Genomic DNA, 25,551 nt, shown 5'->3' with positions numbered 1-25,551 from the left:
AGGTCGAAGAGTCATAGACAATTTTATTTTGGGAGCTTTTTATTAGTTTAAGTTTTTTTCTAAGGTGTCGTAAAGTTCGGTTAAGGTCATACAAACACTTGGAAGCACCGTTTTTAATCGTATTATTCCGTAACATTCATTTACATTCCAATTTAAACGTGATTAAAACATGTTAGCAATCGCGCTGTCATGAAAAAAGACCCGTTATCATATAAACAATAACGTTTTATTTTACATTCAAACTAGGCAACTGACATTTAACTATGTCCAGTGTACCGCCGTATAATTGATTCAAATTTGTGATCTAATAAAATATCCTAAAGGACACTCTTTTTAAATAAACACTTGAAACCAGTCAGAAAACGAAAATAATGAAAAACCATGTGCGTGGGTGGTGGCATTATTGCAGTCAGCTGCCTTATAGAATTTTCCCCGTCTAGTGGTAGCCAGGTGTTGCAGGTCGCCCACAATACAAAGAACAGTAGAACTTTGATTTATTCACTCGGTACAATTGTCTCAGTAAGGCAACACAAAATATACAGATTTATATTTATAGATATATATATATATATATTTATGCATATATGTATGGTTATACAATATATTTTATTTCAACACCTCATGTCATTCACTATAACTACTAGCATTCACAAGAAATTACTGAAGTATGAAATAATGTTATGGTACCAAAATTCACAGCCACTATACAATGTCCGGTCCCTTAGATTGTATATAACAGATTTCCCTTAACGAGTCCCTTTGTTATAGCAGATCAACACAGTATCTGTTATGACATTATACACCTTTTGGGTATTCTTTGGAATGGGGTGACCAGAAGCTGAAAAACTCTGCTAAAGAAACTGCATAATGTCAGTATATTCTTTATAAGTATCTTGTTCATACGGTGGGATGTGTCTCTGCAGTTTAGATTAGGCACCCTGTGTGAGAGATTGCAAAACGTTTAAAAAGTCCTATGGTCAGATCATTGTTTTATAAGCCTATCAGAATGAGTTCCTAGAACGCATGACAGACCTAGGAAGAAAACATTATTTTGTATTTGTATCACTATAACAATCACTCTGTTACTCAGCAATATCCAAAAACAATTTAAGGCTTACAGTTTAGCATTTTAACCCATTTATAAAATCGCTGTATGTATTTATAGATCAGAATTATAGATATTATTATATAGAATATTTAACTTTGTTGTGGCTACTACCAAAATGTCCCTCCCTGGCATGCAGACCCACAACGCTGTGTTAGACTTCTAATTCTGTAAACATTATGGTACCTGCTACTTTGCAGGAGAAGTCTGACCACAAAGCAAGAGTCAAAGGGCTCCTCAGCCCCCTTTTTGGCCGATCACATACATACATCTATATTACTCAGGACTGCTACAGGAGGTCTTTATGAGAAGAGAGAAAAGAAAAACAGCCAACACAAATCTGACCAGCAGGAATAAACCAGCCACACTCCATTTCACAATTTCTAAGCAATGTGTTGCTTGTAAAGCCTTAGAGAATTAATGGTGTGCAGAACTCATACCGTCACAACTTAGACCAGAAAAAATGTCGAACCGTGTGAATCCGCACGCACACACATGGGTTACACACAGATCCATGCGATCATAGACGCGGTTTACATTGACTCCCATGTCCATGGAGATGTTTTTATACATCATCCTCCATGACTGCCGAATATAGGGTTCATACATAAATTACCACACTGACACAGAGCAATGTGTCACAAGGGGCGACATCACAATGCATATGGACGTCCATTCCCAAAGCTAACACGTTAATTACAGGCTACAGCCAGGTTCCACCACACGCTGAGGTTCACCTGCAGGATCTTCCGAAATGCAGGATTTCTCAGTTGGCTTAAGACAGAAGTCATGATTGCCCAATAGAAATGCTCCTCACCTAAACTTTTATTGAACAATCACGACTTCCAGCTTAATTTAACCCTGCTAATTGAGAAATCCTGCTTTGCACAACACCCCTCAGGTGTAGCCCGGAGCTACAACAAGCAGATGCACTTCATGCAATGAACTTTAATGTAACAAAAGACTTGCAGGAATGACATATCTCCAATCACAACCAAAACGGGCTCTAATATAGTGTTCTCAATTTTTTTTTTTAAATATATCGCAGGTGTCTGTTTTGTCTAATTTTACTTTATTGTTCTAATACTTTTCTCACTTGCACCTCTCAACAATTACTGTGCAAAAGGCAAATAAATCTTGATCAGGACCATTGTGTCGATTTCATGGTAGCTGGTCTTTGTACAGTGGTTCAACATACAGTCCACAGGGGAAACTACAGCATTTACAGAGGGCAGATAACGAGGATGTTGTAGCTTTCTAGTGTTTACATCAAACAAACAGGCAATTCATTATATAGCTATCTGAGAATTATGAAGAAGGCGTCTATACACGCTTTTTCCACACATTTTCAAAGGACATCAGGCTGAAAGGCTGAGGTCACTCAGAATAAAGATCCCTTTCAATGCTGGGCTCGCTTCATATATTCCTTTACAAAAATAGAATCTATTCTGCATAATAAAATCAATGGAGATTAGTACAGAATTAGCGGACAGAAAAGGGACAGCTACTGGTGACAGTAACTTTAGAAAGACCCAACCTCTACAGTACCGGTCAACGCAGATAAGCTGCTGAACAGCTTGGTTAGAACATTGGTAAAGCCATGGATTAACGCAAGAAAAAAAAATTAAATAATAATAAAAAAAAAATACTTGACATATCTTGATACTGCAGCTGATAAGGCTCAATAGTGTTGGATTACGGTATTAATAGAACAACCCTTTCGGAAACACATGTAAGGGCATGAATCGAGAAGGACTGCATATTGTCAAAATGGTTTCATTTTTCTTTGCCCCACTGAAGTCCTCCTCTTACTTAGTGTTACAGAGGAGGCCTGTAGGGGCGGGGGCTGAATCTCTCTTCTTCCCCCTTCCCTCACCCTTCCTAAGCCCTCCCACACACTCCCTCAGCCATAATTGTAGGTGAAGTTGTAGGTGCTGGGCTCCTTTGGCACGGGGGGCGGGGCCTCTGGAATGGTGATGTTCTCCAGGTCCAGGAGGCGGAGCTTCATCTCCATGCTGATGAGTGTGTCAAGGTCGCTGCGTGTGAGGTCACTGCCCATCTCCCTGCCCAGCAGCGCGCACAGCCCGTCGATCCAGATGCAGTACTGAGGCACAGAAACGCAGTAAAGGTCACAAACCCTTATTCCACGTCTATCCATTCAAATACAGCCCTTACATATTTAGTATTTAATAACTGGCCCCTCCTGGTACGTCAGACAGTAACCCTCACCGTGCAAATGACTACTTTTCTGCTGCTTAACCTTAACAGTTCCAGCAGAATGTGTTCAGACAATGACTATAGTATTTTTACTATGCCTATTTTTATAAGCCATGAAATGAACACCCTGGATGGACACTTTGGAAATCCTTGCCTCACCTCATACTTGTTTGGGGCAACGAAGTTCAGAGCTTCATCGGGGTCATAGAGGATGGAGAAAGCAAGTTCTAAACCATCCTAGAGAGGAGAGAAATGAGGGTTAGCTGGCTGGTAGAGAGTGATCACTGATGCAGGCCTGTTTGCCATCAGCTGCATTCACCGCTGATAAGGCACTTAATGAGGTTCTCAGTTATTAATCTATATACCAAACACTCAGGTTGAGGGGCGTGGTCAAACTGGGCTGGGGCGTGGTCATCCTGGGCTGGGGCGTGGTCATGTGATGAGCATATTACTGCCTTGTTAACGTCCATTATATAACAGCCTAGGCTTCGGCTGCTTTCCTGTGCGTTTCCTCTCATGCTGACTCTTTTCTCCTGCGCCCGCCCCCCCTAGTCCCCTCCCCCTCCAGTTCTGTCAAACCTGCCTCCGCCCACGTCCCCAAATAACATTCCTGCACCTTCCTCTCCGCTCCCTTGCAACACGGTTCTGTTTGAAATGTATTGCGGGGATATTTACTGCAGTGAACCGAAATTGGAAGCCATTGGGTCTCGCTCCTGTTTTAATGTGCAAGTTGATGGCTTCCTGTTTGCGTCTTTGTGCTTTTCAATGCTCACTCAGGGCAGTTCTGCGGTGCCGTGACTGTAGCAGGGCCCTACCTTGTTCTGCCTCAGCGCAGTCTTCTCCTTCATGTGGGGACAATCCTTCCCTGTCACCATGGACTTTATGTCAGACACAGGTACTGCAGAGAAGAAAGAGAAGGACCATAAAACGTCTGCCTCACTGTCTAGACTCCCCTCCCACAAATCCACGCTTATCCACCACACATGAAAATGTGAATATGTTCTCATTTACGCAGCTAGACCTTAAAGCTGCTCACCTCACATCCTCCCCAGCACCAGGGGGCAAACCCCCCCTTACAAAAGCCACTCCCCTCCCCACAAAGATCGCCGACTCACTCCTGCCCTTCAATGAGTTATGTGACTGCTGATCGTCGACCCGTAGCTCCCAAAACGTCAGGCCGAGCCCCACCCCCATAAGACAGGCCCCTAGCTGGCTCCCAAATGCCACGCCTCCGCGCTCATCGGGGGACTCACTCTTATCGGTGAGCAGTTCATAAGGCACTTCACCCTGGGGGGGCTCGTCCAGGTCGCCATAGTGCAGCACCTTGTGATTGAGGGACAGGCGGCAAAACCAGAACTTGTCTTGGTGGGAGGAGGAAGAAGAATAAAATGGACAATGAGGTTATGGGAGCTGGACACAAGCCATCAACCAGGAGAAAATGCAGACAGTGGAGGATCTGACTTTGGAGTTTCAGAGACGCAGGTTGGGCTGAGGGGACAAGCAGGACTGTACAGTGTAATTACAGCATAGAACACTGCCGTACATTATTCCGGGCGTAAGCATCAGCTGAGCAATTAAATCACATCTGGCTCGGTGATAGAGAAGCCAAGGGCCGCCCAGGTGCCACAGGGCCGAGGTACGGCCCAGAATGAGTCACGGCCAGATGGGTGGCAGCGAGGGGCGGATGTGATGGGCGGAGGAGTGGCCGGCTGCGAGTGGCGGCAGCCCACCTTGCCGCCGGCGGTTTCCGACTTTCCGGAAACAGCTTCCCTCGCACAGCCGGTTGAGACGCTGCTGCTTGATCAGCTCCAGGATCTCAGGTTGGATTCGCTCACGCAGCTCACTGACGGCAAAGACGCACAGGTTATCAGCGTGTCACTGACAAATATTATAGTTACACACATATATATGGGTAATTACACACACACACACACACACACACACACACACACACACACACACACACACACACACACACACACACACACACACACACACACACACACACACACACACACACACACACGTCGCTCTCTCCGGAAAAAACAACGAACGTCCAGCTTTTAATGATTGTCGCTTTTTACATCCATTCTCCTGTTTACTGATGCTGAAATTCCGCCTGACTGTCTTGATGACCCATCTGTCAAAACATCCAGCTTGTAGAATGTATGTGGCCACTGCATGGAGGGTAAGAATGATGGGAGTCAGCGGCAGCCTCACATGATTGGTGGGGACTGGAAGTCATCCTGACTCATTCGCTCAGACTGCCTCAAGCGCAGGATCTCCGAGTAGTTGAGTCCCCGCAGTTTGCTCTTCAGCTGGTCCAGTGACGCCGGCTTCATAGCCAGGGCTCTGGTGATCTGCTCCCGGACCACCTGCATGACCTGCAGGTCACCAGAGGGGTGACAGCTTCGCTTACACAAGAGATCAGCAGGGGTCTGAACCGAAATCCAGTGTCGGGATGCCATCCCAGTACGTCCACCTGCAGTCTAAGCACAGACTCATGGAGCCTTGCCGTCACTCATGGAGTTCACTTCTAAAAAACATTCCACCGGCCCTTCAGAATCAGTAGCAACTGTTGCTGGCTTTTACAGAAACACAACACAAACAAATCTCTGTCCCTTGCAATAACCTTCTGCCATAAAGCCTAGTTCGTAACTTCGTTCTTCACTTTCTGGCATCTGCGCAGCAGTTTGTGTTCACACTACATCCGGCTGTGGATGCAGGTGGTTGCAGTCGGTGCATGCATACAGCAGTGATATCCCACCAGAAGGGGGGTAAGGGGGGGTGTATTGCCAGAAACACAAATACAAGCACTATAATGAAATGGGTCAACTTTTTTGAACAGTTTTAAAGTTATTCGTGGAGGTTTGGACGGTTTCCGCTTGACATAAATAACTGGGTTACATGCACTGACTGCAGCCAGACCCCGACGACAAAATTTACATCATGTCCCCTCATCCGCAAGCGAAAATGTGCCCTTGAGAGGTAAAGTGGACTATCCCACAAAAACAAAGTTTTGAGAAAATGAGCTCCAAAGTTGAAACTTTTTTCGAAAAATCAGTGTGTCTATACCCTACAATTGATATATATCATAGGTAGCACAGAGGTATGACTTAGATAATAGCAACTTATCCAATTGAAAATATTCAATAAAAAGTGGGTAGGGGTCAAAAATGTGGGATAGCCCACTTTACCTCTCAAGGGCACAAACTGAAGTATGACTTGGCCTTTACTGTCCCACACAGCAACTCTACATAAAAAGAAAATGAAAGGATTTGGTTTCTGGCTAAACCATTACACACGTCCACTCTTGAATCTGAATGAATCCCAGACACCCGGATATCGCTCAGGATTAGTCATATACGCCCCCATCCCAGGAAGAGCAAGTCGGCGCCCAACCTTGTTGAAGTCCTCCACTGTAGCTCTCATCTCCTTCCAGGTCTTGTTGAGCAGCTGGATGCAGACACAGAAGAACTCCTCCCAGGCCCGGTCGTGCGTGAAGAACATGGGATGGTAGTCATTGCATCCCTCATTCGCTTAACGGCAGAGACGACGCAAAATGTCAGAACGTCTTTTTATTAGTGAGCGGGAGGAGGGATTGGGATCAGGAGCAGGCTGTCCATCCCCATCACAGAAGCTGACGTGACACACATCTCTATGCACTGACAGTGACCCAGAACATCACAGATACATACGAAGCAGCTGCTAACGCGATACCGTATGATTCAGCCTTATTGCAGTGCCGTGCATTTCGACATGATACGATGCCATGCAAAAGAATACGATGCTATGCAATTCAATATGGTGCAGATACAGGAAGAGTTTAGAGAGGGGGATCAATCTAAATATAAAATTATTGGCCAAACACTGGCCACATTTCTAAATAATAAAGGCATAGGGTCTTTACTAATAATTATATATTGATAAATCAGATTTTATCGATGCAAAGAAGTTAGAAATGATGCATCCCGAGTTCCTCCCAAATCACATCAGGTTTTACACTGTTTTCGTCTGAACGATTTCTTTGTGAACTTTTATGCTGGTGCACCACTGCAAATCAGTCTCACTATACCTATAAGCAGGATCAGCAGTTGGGATTAAATACCTTGCTCTAGGGCCTAATCAGTGATATCATTACTCAGGGATTTGAACTTATGACCATCTGGATACAGGCACTGATCCATAACATGCAGGTTAACGGGTGAGGGAGGGGATACCTACGCAGCTCGCCCACTTGAAGGATTTCACAGAGCATGCGTGTCAGCTCGATGGCGCAGCGGCCGAAGGGGCACTCGTGCTTGTCCTCACGGCTGCTGTTCTCCAGGACGATCTGAGGGGAGAAACGAGAAGGCGCCTCATCGCGACCCGTCCACCGCGAGGGGCACGCCGGCCACACTTCTAAGCAGCAATCATAAACGCGGCCAAGATAATTCTACCCTCCTTCATAAATATAAATGTGTAAAATTGCACTCGGAGCAAAAGAGAAGCACACATCTTATAGAAGACAAATGCGTTTTTGATCGTATTCTAAGTCTGAAGACCCCCTAACATATTTAAGGACCACCCAGTTATGGAGATGCACGGGCTGCATGAAGGGGCCGGACCTGGGGCAGAGCCGGCCGGACACACTCAGCACCTCTCACCCGAATGTAGGTGTCCTGGTGCAGCCTGGCCAGATAGAGCATGTTGTCCAGCGCCAGCACCCCCGGGGGGGTCTGCATGAAGTCCACAGCCGGGTTCTCATGGTTCTGTGGGGACACCAGAGTAAATACAGACAATCCGCAGAGCAGCCGTCTAATTCAGTGTCTGTGGAACCTCAGAGAACCCTAGAAAGTCCATGCCTTTCTGAGGGGCAGGCTGAGAACCGACGCTCTAATGACAGCCCTGTTCACATTAACGTCTGCGTTACACTGTGTTTAAGGATTTCCTGTCACAATCGTACTCATATTTAATCTCTTAATGACTTACTGTTTAATTGCAGTCTGCTTTCTTAACTTGTATGTGTGTTTAATTGGAATGCATCCCCATTGTATTGTGTAACTGATTACTTATTGTGTATATGACAAACTTGAATTTAATTGAATATATTTAACATCAGAACATATCCGAAAGGAAATTTAACATACTTATGAAAACATGATTACAAAGTGAATGAATAGTGCTCTGATTCTAATAGTGAAACTGATGCCGGTGAATGGCACGACAGCGCCCCCTGCAGGGCTGGCTGACCGTGAAGCCCAGCATCCTGTAGTCCTTCGTGTGCATGGCTTTGCGTTTCTCCGTGTTGCCGGGGTCATTGGCCCCGTCAAATGCGATCCTGCGCAGCTCAAAGATGATGTCCCTCTGCGTCTGTCGGGGCCGTGGGGGGGGGGGGGGGGGGGGGGATGACACGTCGTTAAGACGCCTGCCAGCTAGCGGCAGGAAGGCAAGTGCTTAGCCAAGTAGAAAGTGAACTTGACATTACAGACTGCAGGATAATATCCAACAAATGTAGCACGATGTGGGTATCTCACTGGATAAAGAGGAGCTGCCCCATTTCATTAATCACACTACGAACAGATCAATTTAAAAAAAGAAAGAAAAAAAAGCGTTCAGATTAATAAACCCTTATTTGGCACCACCTAGTGAATTAAACTCCAGGGTTTTAGGGTTCAGGGATAAGGAATTAAACTCCGGTGTAAGTCTTGGATGAGTTAGGGTTCAGGATTAGACTTTAGGGTTTAGCGTTAGGGAATTAAACTCCAGGGAAAAGCATGGATGGGTTAGAATCAGGTATTAGGGTTAAATTCCAGAGTAAGTGATAGGTGCTTTAAGCTCACCGGATCACTGGGATCCATCTTTGTCATCATGCGCTCCTCCAGGAGATTAAAGGTGAGCACCTGCAGCACGTACAGCTGGTGCGCCATCTCGGCTTTGATTGGCCGGTTCCCGTGAATGATGTGCTACAGAAGAGAACAGGGAGTGTTCAGGGCAACTACACCATTCATTGCAAAGTTTAAATACAACACTATACTAATTCAAATTGAGAAAATTTTCACATTAATATTTTGATGTAAACAAGAATACTGTTAAAACTTCCACATCAAAGAGACATATTAATACTTATTCCTGTTTCTCAAATAACAAGCTAAACAAAAACCACAAGACAGGAACAAGAAATGATCATTTTCCTATGTACTTTCAAGGTACTTTTATATTAGACCACTTTATAAACGCTCTTGGTTATTAAGTGAATTTTAACACAGGAAGAGAGAGAGGTGTACTCACGTTGAGGATGATGGACCTCAAGTGCTTCTGCGCCAGGCTGCTTGCCATTTCCTGCAAAGTGGGACACACCTCTAACAGCTCGCCAGGGAGAGCAAGGCCAGCCAAAGCCACATCCTGGGGGGGGGGTCACATGACCACCAGGGAACCAATGGGGCTGAATTTCAGCTTGGAAAGTAGTGGTACACCTGTTGTCCGCTGAACAGGCTCAGGGCTTGAAAGAGGATATCGTGCGCTGGCCAAAATACGCAGGAGTGGGGAGCACAGTCACATGGGCAGAGGGACCAGCGGGGGTGGGGGGCACCTCGGGGGGGCAGAGTCAGCGCTGCGAGCAATGCGGTGAGGTGGAGGAAGAGGTGGGTACTCACGGTGAGGCGGAGGTCCTGCAGGTTAATATGTTCTTCCTGGGGGTGGGGCAAGGCAGGGAGGGCGTGGGGCAAGGCAGGGCAGGAACGGGGCAGTTTGGCGGGGATGGAACAGGAGCGAGGGATGCAGATGAGAGCAATGGGAACAGAAAGCGCCGACTTACACACAGGCAAGGACGAGGCGGCAGGCGCGCACGGGGACGCACACACATGCCGTGCAGGCACATGCAGCGCGTTAAACACACACACAAAGCGTGCACAGAGCGTGGCACAGCAGAGTCCAGCTGCCAAGAGGAAGAGACTCGGCACCTCTGGGGGGTGACAGATCTTTTAGTAGAGAAAAAGTAACGTTGCAGCCAACTGCAGTCCAAAGATGCAGCGGCTCCTTGCTGTCGCCACATACTGTCATGTGACACCAGATGGCGCTCTGCCACTTACACTGGAGGCTACAGGTTTTACACTGGTGTAAAAGTCATCAGAAGCGGGAGCCAAGAATCCCCGATTCTAAAATCGTAATCAGGAAAGCCTCAGCTGACAGCAGTGAATAAACACCAATGCAACATTCTCATTCATTTATTTAGTAGATACTTTTTTCCAAAATGTCACGGTCAGACAGACTCCCTGGAGCAGCGGTGGCTAAGGGGCCTTGCTCAAGGGCCTAAGGGTCACTTAGTTGGCAGGGGCAGGTCCAGGACACAACCTTCTGGACACGGGCTTTAGATCTTAAGTCCCTGAGCTAAACACCAACACTCATCTGAACTGAGGAGGGTTTCCATGACAGTTGCTATGAGAGCAATAAAACACAGGGCAGAAAACAGAAGACTCCCTTCACCCTGCACACTGCCCATAGGGGGAACTCTTCTATGTGTGTGTGTGTGTGTGTGTGTGTGTGTGTGTGTGTGTGTGAGTGTGTGTCTCAGAGGGGGCATGGAACAGGCACTGACCTGGCGCCGGTCCTCAGGGGCTTTGAGGAACAGGGCATTGATGAGAGCGATGGCATACGTCTGGATCTCCTGATTGGACCTGAAGGCATGACAGCAGAGCAGAAGCAGGCACAGTCAGAAGTATCTAGCCCTCCTTGTTCCCACATTCTCTCTGCTATTTCTCGATACAACAGTGGTGACCAAGCACATGAGTACTGACTGGATGATAAGGACACGACAAGCCAGAATACAATCATTTAACATTTATATGAAGTTCTAACACCTTTTTCCTGCCATTTTCCTTAGAATTCTTTTAATTAGCAATGTTTTAATTATGGCAGCACTGCACTGCAGGTGGAACAGAAACAGGAGAGAAATGATCATTTCAGTGCAGAAGCCTGAGGTGACCAGGGTCACACTACTGCTCTCAGGGGGACATTATATTTTCCCTCTCCAGGAAAAGCTAATTACATATATACACAGTGCTCCCCCTTATCCACGGATGCCTGAAACCATGGATAGTAACCAACGCTATATATAATATTTTTTTCCTATACATGCATACCTATGATAAAGTTTAATTTATAAAATCAGGCAGAGTACGGTATTAACAACCATAACTTATAGTGAAAATGAACAATTATAACAGTATACTGCAATAAAAGTTACATGAATGCAGTCAAATGTGATACCGATCTGATAACCGAGACAAATACTAAGTGCCTACTGGGTAAACGGCGTGGATATCATGGATGGAGGGGTGATTTATGTCCCCGGGCAGGACGGCGCGAGATTTCATTACGTTACTCAGAATGGTGCACAATTTAAAAATCTAGGATTTTTTTTGACACTGGGAATTTTCCATTTCATACCATGGTTGATCATGGGTAACTGGAACTGTGGAAGCTACACACTAGGCATAAGGCCGCAGTCGGTGAGGTTCTCTGATCTTCTGCAGTAAGACCTCAGAAAGACGGCAGCAGAGGGTCAGAGGCTACGCAGGACTCCACATGGTGCACAGGCACTACCCGGAGACGCTCCTAATCCCTCTCTGCGCTCGCTCCTCCCTGGCATCTCGCACTGGCCCGGCCCGGATGTCATCCGCAGGCCCGAAGGGCCCGGATGTCACGCCTGGGGAGAGCCGGCCGCATGCGCCGTCGACTGCCCTGTCCGAGAGCCAAAACCTGACCCCGCGCACTATTCGTGTGAAGGACAAAGGGGAGCCATATGTTTGACGGTGCGGCAAGAGGGAGGAGAAGATGGAGGAACCTTTAAATAGCATTTCAACCACAGTGGGGGAAAGACTAGCGTTTGCGGGACACCTATCCACCAATAATGTGCTGTATCATAAATTATCATTAAATATGATAATACTGATGCTGATAATAACTACATCTGCAGCAACAAAATAAATATATTTTTAATTTATTGACCCACACAGTGATATGAACAGACAGAGGAACATGTACCTATATATACATTATGTAGACACACAGTGTATGTGGTGCCCATTGCACACAGATTTGCAGCATGTAGATGCATAGAGATGCATGGGTCTCCTTCAGCTGCGACAGACGCCCACGGTACCCAGACCCCAGAGAGCCGTGCCCGTGCGCTCGCTCGCTGTGCGTGGGTGTGTGCTCACACTTGCAGGTGCGCGATGAGCTGTCCCACGGTGATCTCTTGCGCCACCCGGTGGTAGAGGTTGTGGCTGTTCAGCACCATACTCTCCAGGATGGCCAGCGAGCGCTGCAGGATGGACACGTCCACCATGGGCTGGTTGACGTAGCCGGCGATCTGAGAAGAGAAAAAAAAAAAGCATGAGAGGCGGATGTGTGACGTGCTGCGGCGCGAATGATGTTTCATAGCGACGATAGCGGAGTTCCAGTGGGGAGGAATGCCTTTGAGGGCCGCTGATAACATTCAATAATCCGGATGAAACCCTTGTGAATCGTAAAAGAGAATTAGATCGCCGCAGATTCAGGCAGCCGGCGAAAAAAGAATGAGAAATAAGGCTCAATTATGACTCTTGGTCCTTATCGAGAGCCAGGAACTGGCTCGAGGGCAGAAAGCTGCAAACGCAGGAAATTATTGGCAGGAGCCGGAATATCATCGATGGAGGCCAACATTGTGGGTTGCTAGGCAACGGCCGCCCACTCATCACGTCAGTCCAGGCAGCTTTTCAGAGGTCAAAGTTCACGAGGAGGAACAACGGAATCGGCTATACAGGCTTAAATTACTAGGAAAAGTGTACGCTTCTCAACAAACATACCAAACAGGGCAGGAAGAACAACTCCCAAAATTGTTACGCGGATCAGTCCTACACGTGTAAAAGTGTCGAAGGCATCAATCTGTCTGCCGCTCTGCCTTTGAGGAAAGAGCAGATGTTTTTACGACAAAACACAGCACTACAGGCGTCCAGCAGTGAAAACACCCCCCGCCCCCGTATTTCCCCATTCTGGGTGTCCAGGAATAAAGACTGTTGGCCAGGCAGCTGTATGTGCATATGGGCAGGCAGCGTGTGTGTATCGAGGGCAGGACGGGGAACACCCGAAACCTCGCTCTCCCAGGAGAGCCGTTAGCACCAGCGTCCACCAGATGTCCCTTTACTGGACTGTCTTTGTACAGAAGTCAAAACAGAGGCACTCGCTAAGAATTAAGGCCTTCAGTCACTGGCCACTGGGAGTCGCTGTTAGGACCACGCTGTTTCGCTTCATAAACCCTCTCATACTCTGTGTGTACTAAGATTTCCATTCACTGGATGCAGCCATTTCTGTACTCGGCCACCATACTCATAAAACTGCTCTGAAAATCGAGGGCAAAAAAGTGCTGGAGGCAATTTAAGTGAAAATACAGTCAAACCAATACATTAAACATTACTGTGGACAAGCAAACAAGCCTTAGAACAAAATACTTGTTTAATTCATATTATATGTATGTTGGTTGGCACCCCATCCTGGATTATTCCCTATCTTGTGCCTGCAGCCTCTGGGCTAGGCTCCAGGTTCCCAAAATGCTGAATAGGACAAGCGTACAGAAAATGGATGGATTATATAAATGGTATTCTGAGTATAGAGTACTTATTTAATATGCATTATGTGTATGGTATTCTGAATTTAAATTAATTTTAATTTAATATGTAATATATGTATAGTACTCTAAGTATAAAGTACTTATTAAATATGGACTGTGTGTATGGTACTCTGATTATACTATTTAATATGGACTACAAGCATGGTATTCTGAGTATAAATTATATTTATTATTTGTTATTTTTATTATTATTATTATTATTATATTATTTAATGTACATTAAATATGTATGGTATTCTGAACTTATTTAAGTACTTATTTAACATGCATTATATTTATGGTTCTCTGAGTACCAGGGAATTCTGAGTATTGATGAGAATGAGTTAAATACACTGTGACGTTCACTTTTGAATAATGATGAACTGGCTATTCTCAGAGGAGCCCCCACGGGGCCCAGAGACTGAACTGCATGAGCTAACAGTGGTTTCCTGTCTCCACCCTTACGCAAACAGAGTCGGCCACCAAGCGAGCAGTCAGCATCGCACACGCGGATCTCACCGGCGATTCTGCCCCAAATATAGCAGCTTGTAGTCCTTTGTGGAATAACTCGTTCAGTGCGAAATTCCGACAGTCAGATCGGGTCAGTATTAAACGACCTCTCACCTGCTTAATGAAGGAGAGAGAGATGAGGTCCCAGGACACGATGCCATGGTCCATGAGCTCCAGGAAGGCGGTCAGAGTGAAGGCCAGCATCTCGCCGAAGCTGCAGGGAATGGGCAAAGGGGGCGGGACCACCAGCAATTAGCATCTTGATTTAGGGCAGCGTTTCAGCAGTGATCCTCTCAAGCCTGAACCCTGTGACAGTGGCATCTGTGAGGGGGTGTGAGCGGTGAACAGATTTCACACGGCCGCATCCAGCCAGACCCTCCTTACTGTGTGCCACTCTCCACCAGGCGTGCCAGGGTCCCGATGCCCTCCAGGTTGATGAACTCGGTAGCAAAGGTTGGGTCGGCGGACAGCTTTGCCAGCTCCTTCAGGGCCTCGAGGCGTGCATCGATCCCATGGGACTGGATCCTCTCCAGGAGCTGTCTCGCGGCACGGGTCTGTGGGGGGGGGGGGGGCATGACACCGCCTTCAGCAGACTAACGAGCTCGTTAAGCCAATTAGATCCATGCTAATACCGCTAATTGGGCACGGCTCTTATTGGAGATTCTTTCAATGAGCCAAATCCACCGATCTCTCAATTTATTTAGGATGTGAAAACTGGTTTAAATCGGATTAAGACTAATTAGAGACCAGATAACGAATGGAGTTTAATGAGTATGATGGGTAAAAGAGCAGCAGTAAACGTGCTGGTTGAGAACTCGGCCGGCAGCTGAAGTGAGAGGATCGTGTTGGCAAAGAATAAAGTGGCGAGATGCAGGAGAAGGCCTACAAATGTCCTCAGTGACCAAGTAAAAATGGCCCTGTGATCCTGATCAGGACTGGATGGATGGATGGATGGATGGATGCATAGATAGATGGATGGTAAAAACAGCCTACCGGAGATATGGCCAGTCGTAGGATGGTGCCATTCTTGATTTCCCCACGGCTCTGAAAAATGTGTGGACGCAGGTGCTTTAACAGGAGAGCAAAGACCCTCCACAATCCACACACACAGAAACACACAGCTTGCACCACCTCACCTGCCCCCCCCCCCCCAGAAAGGCCTCGCTCACCTGCTCAGTGATATACAGCTGTGGGCCATCGGCGTAGCGTAGCGCAAACTGCTCCGAGCTCGACAGAGACCAGCTGAGGGCAGGGAACAGGGAAACGGACTCAGTCCAAGCCTGACCTTAAGACCTCACCCCAAGAAACAAGCCAAAAGCCGCTGCCATGAATTAGGTCACATGATCTTCACATCCTGACCCCAACAGCTGAGTATTTAATATCTCATTTTCACTAAAAAGCTAAAGGAAAGGCACATAATGGAGCATATTAACTGACCTCCTAACAGGGGAAAAATGGACCAGCATCTGCTCCCAGTCATGCGGCTGCAGGCCATTGCCGTTCCATTATGTTTTCAAAGCAGTGCATTAGAAAATTCATAAACCAAGATCAGCAACAACGAAAGAAGAGTGAGGAACACAAGAGAGACAGAATGCAGCCAGAGCGTCTGCAAGGGCATTTTCAAACGAATGCAAAAGATGACGATCTAAGGAACCACCAGGATTCAGCTGCATTCACACGCAGGTTAGTACTCGTCACACCCCGTTCTCAATGAAATACCGTCTAAGTAAAATGGCTGAAACATGCTAGGTTTAGAATTTTGACTTGCTGTGGGGCCAGGCATCCGCCAGGTGACCTCCTGTTTACTAGGGTATAATACGATAGGGGCACACATTCAAAGCAACTGCCAGACATTGGGGTGAAACGTCAAATACGAGTTCAACTGCTAGGGTATTAATCAAAATATTTAAAGATGGAAGAGACACGTTAATTTCAAGCTTCTTCTCAGGGCAGCTGACACAAAAGCTGGCGCGGACGTTCAGCCGTGACTATCGGCTGTGATCCGCTGAGCTCTCCGAACACGCACACGAGCATTTTGCTTGGCATCGGCAGCGTGACACTTTGAGGAACCAGAAGCCTGCTGTGAAATACGGCAGTTGGCCTTTGTTGACTCAGGGATTTTATTCCTTCCGTAGATGGAGCCATGAACTCCAACACACAAAAATAAAAGCACTGGCCAACCTCCATGCTCACTGTGCCTGTGGGCTGGAATCTGCTTCAACACTGACTCTCCCGTAAAAAATGATCCGAAACCTACATAAAAATCAATCGACAAAAGATTGAGCACAAAATCGGAGCTCTATTGACCAGTAATCCGAATGCAAGCATTAATTTTACATTACATTAGCAGTAAATGCAGCTTAGTACTTCATGGTTTGTCTTTTTTAGTTCATTTTCGAAATGTTCGGGAATAAAAATGGAGAATATTCCGTTATGTAGTCATGCATGGGTTTGCGTTCCTGTTTTATAACGGTGATGTCACTATGGGGGAGTCACAGGGCTGCACTGCAGCACTGTCGTTACTCAGAAAGGTCACACTGGGGAGTGTGTGTGTGTGTGTGTGTGTGTGTATGTGCCATAATCACGAGTGGTAGCGGTATGCGGTCGCCATGGCAACTGCAGCACGAGCAGCCTGTGAGCATTGAGAGGAACCAGGGAAAACACACACACTTTGGCGAAGGAGGGAAGCAAATGAGGGAAAGGGATGCAGAGACAGAATGGAAAAGGGAGATGGTGGAGCCTGGCGGCGGAGGTGCCGTAATGAGAATGGTTACGTAAGCAGGGCTTTCAGGCTTCGCAAGGTCTGTTAATGTACGGTGAGGGAAAGTGCCGGAGAAATACCTCAGAAATACCCGCATACTGAACACTGAGAACATGGAGGTGGAGAGCACAGCCCAAATAGCCAATCGATTTACCAATAAGACTCATCAATATGGCATTTTATTGGCAGGGTTTGTGGCGACCCTTAGACTGATTACAGCTGATAACTGTCACCATTAATAATTATACCTTAATCACATTTGGCAAGTACTTATGAATAGATCCTGCAGTGATAACAGACTGTTTGAGGCTCCACTTCATACACTATCGGCATCGTTTCCGTGGAGGAATGCCACTGAGCGGCATGTTATATCGCATTGCTATAATCGATGGCACAAGCTAAATGGCTATATGATATTTTCAGTGTGTCTTTGCCAAGTAATCAAAAAACCGTTGTACTCATGTTATCATAATGTCACTCTAGCTAAATGTCATCAATATCTATGGAGGGTAACCTCCTATGAAGGACGTAAGGCTTTTTATAGATGGTACTATACAGTTTGGAAATGCGTTTATGAATACAGTGTTTGTAGGTTTTAAACATGTTCAAGCAAACCATTTTTTTAAATAAATGCATTCAAAAGAATCTACAAAGGTCATTCGTAAATTGTACTAATTTAGATTTTCAGTCTGCATTCTTAACCTAGAATTGAGTCTTTATCTTGTCATCACTATTTATCCAAGCAGAGTTGACCACCTTCCATTTCACTGCAGGTTATAGCTGGACTGTAGACTTTGTATGTGACAAATAAACCACTGATTCTTGTAACAGTGATAATTAGCGGCACGCTGATTAAAACTGGGGGCGTGGGGGGGTTGGGCAGCAGGAAGGCAAGGAAATCAAGCTGGCAGTAAACGGAGAAAACAGTCAGAGGTCCCGCGTTTTCACACAAGCAGGGGACAGTCGAGTGTGGTGTGAAATATGTTAAATTCAACCAGCATGAATGAGCTTGTGACAGGGAAACATCCCAGTTAGATGGGGACTTTCCCGGAGCCAGCCTGCGTTAGCTGGCTGGGTCGAAACAAACGGGGGAAATATTGATATTTAGCATGATAAGAGTGGCTTTAGCATTACCATTTGGTCTTGAGAAGCAGCATTTTGGATAATACGGTTTATGAAATTCCCATAAGGCATCTTTACATCTCACCTGTCAGAGGTACAGTATATTAATCATGTTTTTGTTCAAAGTTATGAATATTGGTGAGTGACCTAATGGACGCTTAACTTATATAATGAAATCACTCAGTTTGTATGGTCTGAAAATATCCTTTAGTGTACTAGCCAACTTGTTAAACAATTCAATAGTTTTACTGTCACTGTACCAAGTAAAGTGAAGGTCATATATACATGTCATATATACATAACCTCCTCAGACACAAAACCACTAGCTGCAGATCATTTAAACAATGTTAAACGATTCATGCCTTTTCATTAACCATATTGTTTTAGTTTTTAGGTAATTGGTTTCATTATATCAGTATATGAGAGTATCTATACAATAATCGAAATTTTGAATAGGAAAAACTGAATATCAAAATAATCAACTGTTATGGCTCCACAGTGTCCTCAAACATTTCCTTGAGAAAAATATATGGCGAAATATAGAAGTTCTAATGGAAACTCCGTCACAAACTTCAGCGATGTCAGCGAGCATTAAAAACTGCTGCAAACACTCCAATCTCCTGAAGGCCACGGACTGCCTGGAATTAATGTATTCCGTCTTGCTTCTTTTCATAATCCCATGTTTTAATGCTGTACAAAAGGAACAGATGTTTCTTAACTGGATGCTGCTGGCTACTAACAATGAATATGTAATTTTATGAGTGGCAGAAATTTCATTTGCCAATGGATCCGTGTTAAATGGAGAACTAAATGCTCAAGCTCTACAAACTGTACATCTAGACTTACTGCTGGTGCTTAGGGCCAAGAACACCACCAGTACGGAGTACTGTACGAAAATCTCAGGCAAGTGAGTGATCTTCACATTGCTGTAGAACTGTGATATCATGTCTCTGACGGAGTGTTAGCCATGTCAAAACTTACCCCAAGGTCACCTCAATATTTACAGCAGCCAACCAATATGTCAAGTATTTGTTGATCTTGACCACTAGCACAATATGTTTTGATAATCAACAACTTTTTTTTAACAAATTCATTGACAAAATTTAAGGAATGGCTGAGGTGTCCCCCAGGAGGGTCTGGGAACCAAAGTGATCTTCTTCTAGGTGTCCAGCAAAATGTCAGTAATATTATGGAGAAGAAAGAAAATTAATGTTATTTTTTTGTTGTGTTCATTTGCATATATTTTACTGTCAACTTCCTTCACTTTCTGAGCAAATTTTCACTTACTGCCTACGGAAATAGCTAGTTAAATATTTCTACTATATTATCAACTGCCTAAGATGTTCACCAGCACCATAACCACATATCCATAACAAAGGCTGTACAGTAGGAGTACGTTAATGCCACGATTATTATATGAGACACCCAACAGCAGTGTGTCTAACGGGCCCCAGTGCACCTGAACAGCAACAGCAGTGTGTCTAACCGACCCCAGTGCACCTGAACAGCAACAGCAGTGTGTCTAACCGACCCCAGTGCACCTGAACAGCAACAGCAGTGTGTCTAACCGACCCCGGTGCACCTGAACAGCAACAGCAGTGTGTCTAACGGGCCCTATAAGATTTGGCAGGTGCTTTTACGAAGACGGCATCTCACTGCAAAAGTGGAAAAAGCACTGTATAAACAACTGGCGCTGGCGAATGATGTGTTGACATTAACTGATGCAGAAAATTAGTAATCAAGTTGGAATTGTAATAGCAAAGCAATCAGCCACTATTTGGGGGGCTGAGGTGCAGCCAGTAGGCCGAACCTTTACATGGGGACTGGAGTGGGTCTGAACATGTCTGCAGTCAACAGGAGCTTAAGCAAAGGGGATCCAATCAAACGCAAGTGACTGGGACTGTGCAGCAAGTGATCTACCTCTATACCAAACGGGGTGGAGCTCTAACACAGGCATGTAGATGTCATGTGCCATGTGTCCTTTTTGGAGGGCGAGGGGCCACTCACCCGTCACACACCTCCCGGATGATGGAGGACAACGGCTTCTTCTGTGGACAGGAATCAATCCGAAGTCCGTTCGGACAGTCCGTCGAAGATGGCGCAAGTGTCGGAAAAAACAAAATATTAGAAAATGCCAAAAATGTCATTATATTGTCTCGACTATGTTTCTTGTCTTGTCTCTACTATGTATTACGCAAATCACTGATCTCTGATTTAGTTTATCATCCACTGTACAATTGCCCAACATATTCTGTACTCCTCTACAAACTAAAGGCATTACTTGACAATGAAGGCCATGGCAGCCTTATCCTCATTGCTTATTTCAATACAACTTCATTCTATATAACTTGTCTTACATCATAATGGTACTGAAAGTTAATCCCCTTTATTAAACTGGTGAATGGAAACCTAAAGGCTGAGGTTGAGTCTCTTGGAAATTAATGAACTGGAGAAAGGGGTAGCTTAGAGCCAGCAGTAATGAGGATGACTACAGTGGGATGAAGATGACCATCGCTGACCTGGTCGATCTCGATGAACTGAGCGTTGGCCCCGGGCCACTCAATGGCCACCTTCACGATGTCAGAGGGTGGGGGCATTGCTGCTCTCTCCTCACGCCACGCTGTAGAGATAGAGGGAGGGAGACGGAGAGAGACGGACAGAGGAACAATTAAAGAGGAAGTACACTGAGTAATGCTCTACTTTCATTTATAAGTCCCCCAATGGCCTCTGGCTCGTCATAGTCACCATAGCTACATAATGGCTCCAATGCACAGGTCTAGACATATAAATGACTATGGTGATCAGCTATGAAAAATGGACAAATGGACGTTAAATTTATGCGAGTTCAAAATAGAAATAATAGGGGACTGCCTGCTGGGATTTAGAACTGGAACAGGTGTTTGGTTTACTGTATTCTCAAACAGGAAAAAGTTACAGAAAACGTTTTCAGGCTGTTAGTGTGAGGAAGTCACTGATACAGAACTGTGTGTCATCCATCCATCCATCCATTTTTCAAACCGCTTATCCTACTGGGTCGCGGGGGGTCCGGAGCCTATCCCGGAAGCAATGGGCACAAGGCAGGGAACAACCCAGGATGGGGGGCCAGCCCATCACAGGGCACACTCACACACCATTCACTCACACGGGAGTCCAATTAGCCTCAGCATGTCTTTGGACTGTGGGGGGAAACCGGAGTACCCAGAGGAAACCCCATGAGGACATGGGGAGAACATGCAAACTCCGCACACATGTGACCCAGGCGGAGACTCGAACCCGGGTCCCAGAGGTGTGAGGCAACAGTGCTAACCACGGCACCACCATGCCACCCCATACAGTGCTAACCACTGCACCACCATGCCGCCCCATACAGTGCTAACCACTGCATCACCATGCCACCCTACTGTGTGTCATATAGGACAAAATGTTTCCTGATAAGTCGTGATTGATACTCCTCAGATCACACTAAAGGCCGCCTTTGTGTTCCGCATACAATTAGATTCAAGCTTCAGTTTGCGGTTGACAAAAAAAGCACCTTAATATAATGAAATATAGGAAGAATAAATGAAAAGTCATCTACATGAGAAAATGCTGCACAGACATCTGTGGGGAGGAGAAGTCCCCACAGCGTAAAGATCATTTTAATACTTTCAGGTATTAACATGTTTAGACAGCAGAAGTGCGATGAACCATCAAAGTGAAATAATGAGGATGGGACCTACAGGCTGGAGGAACTTTGGCTTAATCTTCCTGCCAATGTGGAGGAGTCTGAAATTTCACATTCATGCAAGACAATGTTGCAGTGTTTTCCAACCTGGTCCTTGGGCACGCAAAGCAGTTCACGCTTTTACTGCTTCCCAGCTCCTCTGTTGGGAGGGAGCAAAAACATGGACCGGCTGTGGATCCCAGAGGACCGGATTGGGAAACTCTGCAATATTGGATATTTAACTTAGTCTATCATCCATCCATCTGTCCATGCACGATCTAATCACTTACTCTGGTAAGGGGGGCCTGGAGCCAATGGCAGCACACATTGAATGGGATGCCACTCCATCAGAGGGCACATACAAGAACACACACCCATACTCTGGATAGAGATACCAGTTAGCCTAACTGCCTATCTTAGGGCTATAAGGGGAAACTGGGCAACCTGGAGGAATCCCGCAGAGAGTCCTGCTTAACATGCCAGAATTTAACTACACCAACAAACAAGTAAATCTAGACAGTAAAGTTTGACTTGTCCTGACTTGACTTGTCTTGTCTTCTCCAGTCAGCCAAAGAGTATAAGCTTGAAGTCAGGTCGACCATGAAGCCTTAATTACACGTCAGTGCTGGTCAGACTTGATGGACTGTGCAATTAAAAGGAGCAGGCAGCGGGCACTGCAGCTGACCCACAAAGAGCAGTTCCACATAAGAGCAGGCAGGGGGCAGTGTAGCAGACACCAAAGTCCAGTCACGTATAAGAGTTGGATGGGGGCAGTGTAGTTGACCCACAAAGTGCAATTACACATAAGAGCAGGCAGGGGGCAATGTAGCAGACCCCAAAGTGCTGTCCCGTATAAGGGCAGTTATTGGGCAGTGTACCTGACTCCAATGGGCAGTCGTGAATAAGATCAGACAGGGGGCAGTGTAGCTGATCCCATCGTGCAGTGACATATAAGAGCAGGTAGGGGGCAGTGTAGCAGACCCCACAATGCGGTCATGTATAAGAGCAGGACGGTGAATGGTGCAGGACAGGACTTTAAGGGTGGTACTGAAAGGAGGAAGGACATGAGAACTGAATCCATCCATCTATCCATGTATTTTCTAACCACTTAACCTAGTCAGCACTGTGGGCTGTAGAAAAACAAATGGTTCTAAATATCTGGGTGAAGCTTGCAGGGGAGAACTTGTATAAACTCCATAACTGTTGCCAAGTACATTTTTCAAAGGAGCTCCTCGCAGCTCACCCTGCTCCTGCCCGGCGCTCTGGTTCGCCCGCATTCTTCAGCTACACGACACTTACTGTACGGTTCCAGCTTCAGCTGCACTTCCTTGTGGGAAATGAAGAGCTGTGCGGGACGGAACATTCCTGAAGCTGACGAGCAAAACAAACCGACGTTACGTCAGGTGTTCAGTGTCAATGACAGGGGGATGCAAAATCTTGATTTTTTTTCTCCAGCACGAGGGACAAGATGCGACTTTGTCTGGCCTGCAGATTCATTTGTTTAAAGGGTGAAAGAACGTTTGCCAAAGAACGCGGTGGAAATTATGGCTCGTTTTAGCTCACAGATGAAAAACGTGTCAATGCTGTACGCCTTATTTCATAACTCGTAAACAGGCGTGAGCATTTTCAAGAAATTCACCTCCCACAAGGCAACATGCCTCAAAGAGCCTGAAAATCCTGGCTATGAAAAGAGAAGAATCGGGAAGGACGGCATGTTTATGAAGAGGAAACGGACAAGGCCACAGGGCAGTATATGCGCCGGATCCTTAGCCTCGAATCATCTTCATCCTCTAGCTCCTGACATCTCTTTATGTCGCGATTGGCAAAGTGTGAGTCAATTTTACGTCAGCTGCTGAAGGCACAAAGTAACGATCGCAGTCACCTGGCAACACAGCGAGAAACACCAGCAGCCCGAGTCGTTTGTTCTCTTCCCCTTCTTGTTACAGTGCCTGCTTACCGAAACGAAAGCTCCTTCCGTACGCTTTGGCGGTATTTACCATAAACGCTTCTTCCTAATATTTCCTTTGCTGAGAGAAAACGACGGTGTTCAGGTCTTAGTCACAGCAAACAGTAAATCCTGTATCAGTGCAATTTACCTTGAACTAGAGACCCACAAATAAAAAGAGACCAGAGCCTGCGATGTGCATGATAATATAAGCAAAAAGACCTAAGAAAGGGCGTGGGGGGGCTTTCATATTTCCTTCATCTTTCTTTCTTTTGTATTGAAATCTGACATAAATTTTTAAATGCATGCATTCCCCCATTTGTACAGCCAAGGGCTCCCCTTTGTAAATCTTTCATTACCTGGATTATTATGCCAACATTTTGGAAATGTCCCTGTGGACTCCCAGCGACTACCCTATGGAGCCCAAGGGGCCTCGCAAACCCCTGGGAGAAACCCCTGGGAGAAACCCCCAATTGGTGGGAGTCAAACTGTTCATTTCCTGGCGGACTCTTAAGCAACTAGATTAGCTACGCTAATCCAGTTCTGATAACTTAATTATAGCTAACCATTTAATTTTACTATAAGCAGATGCTATTTTCATAACAACCCTACCAGTGACTTCTTGTGTCTAACAAGGTATGAAGACATTTAAAATTGGACGTGTGTAAATATGGATGGAATAAATCAAAGTTGTTGATGTGCCATAATCTTCTGACTCACTGCAGACCAGCAACGAAAAGCGGGCAGTACTGAAGCAGGAATAGCTACTGAATGGCTATTTCCACAGAACGAGATCTTGAGCTTAATCCCAAACACCCAGCCAGGCCTGGCCTAACGCCCAGAGTTCCAGTCGTGTTTCTGTGCGACCTGAGGCTCTGAAAGCGGCAAAAGCAGATCCTGTTAACTTCAGGTGTTGTTTTTACTCTTTTATAAAACAGTTTGCCTCTCTTAGGCTCCTTTAATTACAACCCAGTTAATTGCTGTTCCCTCCAAACCTTTAACATCTGGACACTCTGGCATGTTGGACTTTACCCAAACAATTGCCTAAATTTGTTAGCAGAAAAAATTGGTGCTGATTTCTTACCGTTTCATTTCTGTTACTGTGCATTTTGTAAATATGTAAACTTAAGCAGTATAATTAGAAACTTAATATATGAACGCTGCAAACTTAAGGCAAAGCTTACATTCCACACGTAAGGGACGGACTGCTCTCATAACATTTAAAAATTCTCATATTAAAATCAGACATTAATTGTTAAATGCATGCATTCCTATATTTATGCAACCACACAAATTCACATTATACTAAGATGACAGAAAGTAACTTGAATCATTATAACCATATCCGGAGCACTTTAACATAACTTCCTTAAATTTCATACGATCTTCCGCAGACTGTTCTAGAATGCCAAAGATCTCAAGGAAATTCGTCCTTTTCATCTGAAGTCATCCGCTGCAGCAGAGTCCCCTCGCCTGCCGCCACTTTAGTTAGTTTCAGATGTAGCCGACATCTTTTCTCTCCGTTTCCATCCCGTTTGAAAGCGGATGAAACCTTGGCAGC

General features: G+C 45.6%; 1 protein-coding gene across 5 annotated transcripts in view; it reads right to left on the bottom strand.

Annotated features, from left to right (window-relative positions):
* Positions 1 to 21: 21 nt before the first annotated feature.
* Positions 22 to 25,551, bottom strand: part of elmo2 (engulfment and cell motility 2) — a 30,339-nt gene continuing 4,809 nt past the window's right edge. For 2 of the 5 annotated variants that reach the window (XM_049021789.1, XM_049021788.1), the window contains exons 3-23: positions 20,862 to 20,962; positions 20,350 to 20,390; positions 15,629 to 15,701; positions 15,453 to 15,503; positions 14,844 to 15,013; positions 14,574 to 14,673; positions 12,523 to 12,674; positions 10,899 to 10,977; positions 9,958 to 9,993; positions 9,593 to 9,643; positions 9,145 to 9,267; positions 8,555 to 8,674; positions 7,969 to 8,073; positions 7,547 to 7,655; positions 6,725 to 6,861; positions 5,543 to 5,706; positions 5,053 to 5,165; positions 4,576 to 4,683; positions 4,138 to 4,220; positions 3,482 to 3,559; positions 22 to 3,209 (exon numbers count right to left, since the gene is read on the bottom strand). In XM_049021789.1, coding sequence (XP_048877746.1) covers positions 3,009 to 3,209; positions 3,482 to 3,559; positions 4,138 to 4,220; positions 4,576 to 4,683; positions 5,053 to 5,165; positions 5,543 to 5,706; positions 6,725 to 6,861; positions 7,547 to 7,655; positions 7,969 to 8,073; positions 8,555 to 8,674; positions 9,145 to 9,267; positions 9,593 to 9,643; positions 9,958 to 9,993; positions 10,899 to 10,977; positions 12,523 to 12,674; positions 14,574 to 14,673; positions 14,844 to 15,013; positions 15,453 to 15,503; positions 15,629 to 15,701; positions 20,350 to 20,390; positions 20,862 to 20,939 — 2,172 coding nt within the window. In that variant the 5' untranslated portion in view covers positions 20,940 to 20,962 and the 3' untranslated portion in view covers positions 22 to 3,008. The remainder of the gene's footprint in view (positions 3,210 to 3,481; positions 3,560 to 4,137; positions 4,221 to 4,575; positions 4,684 to 5,052; positions 5,166 to 5,542; positions 5,707 to 6,724; positions 6,862 to 7,546; positions 7,656 to 7,968; positions 8,074 to 8,554; positions 8,675 to 9,144; positions 9,268 to 9,592; positions 9,644 to 9,957; positions 9,994 to 10,898; positions 10,978 to 12,522; positions 12,675 to 14,573; positions 14,674 to 14,843; positions 15,014 to 15,452; positions 15,504 to 15,628; positions 15,702 to 20,349; positions 20,391 to 20,861; positions 20,963 to 25,551) is intronic. The other 3 variants (XM_049021790.1, XM_049021791.1, XM_049021792.1) reach the window with 3 other exon arrangements.

Source organism: Brienomyrus brachyistius, chromosome 8 (genome assembly GCF_023856365.1).
Source record: "Brienomyrus brachyistius isolate T26 chromosome 8, BBRACH_0.4, whole genome shotgun sequence".
Lineage (NCBI taxonomy): Eukaryota > Metazoa > Chordata > Actinopteri > Osteoglossiformes > Mormyridae > Brienomyrus > Brienomyrus brachyistius.
The sequence above is the reverse complement of the archived record's forward strand: the minus strand, read 5'-3'. Positions and strand labels throughout refer to the sequence as shown.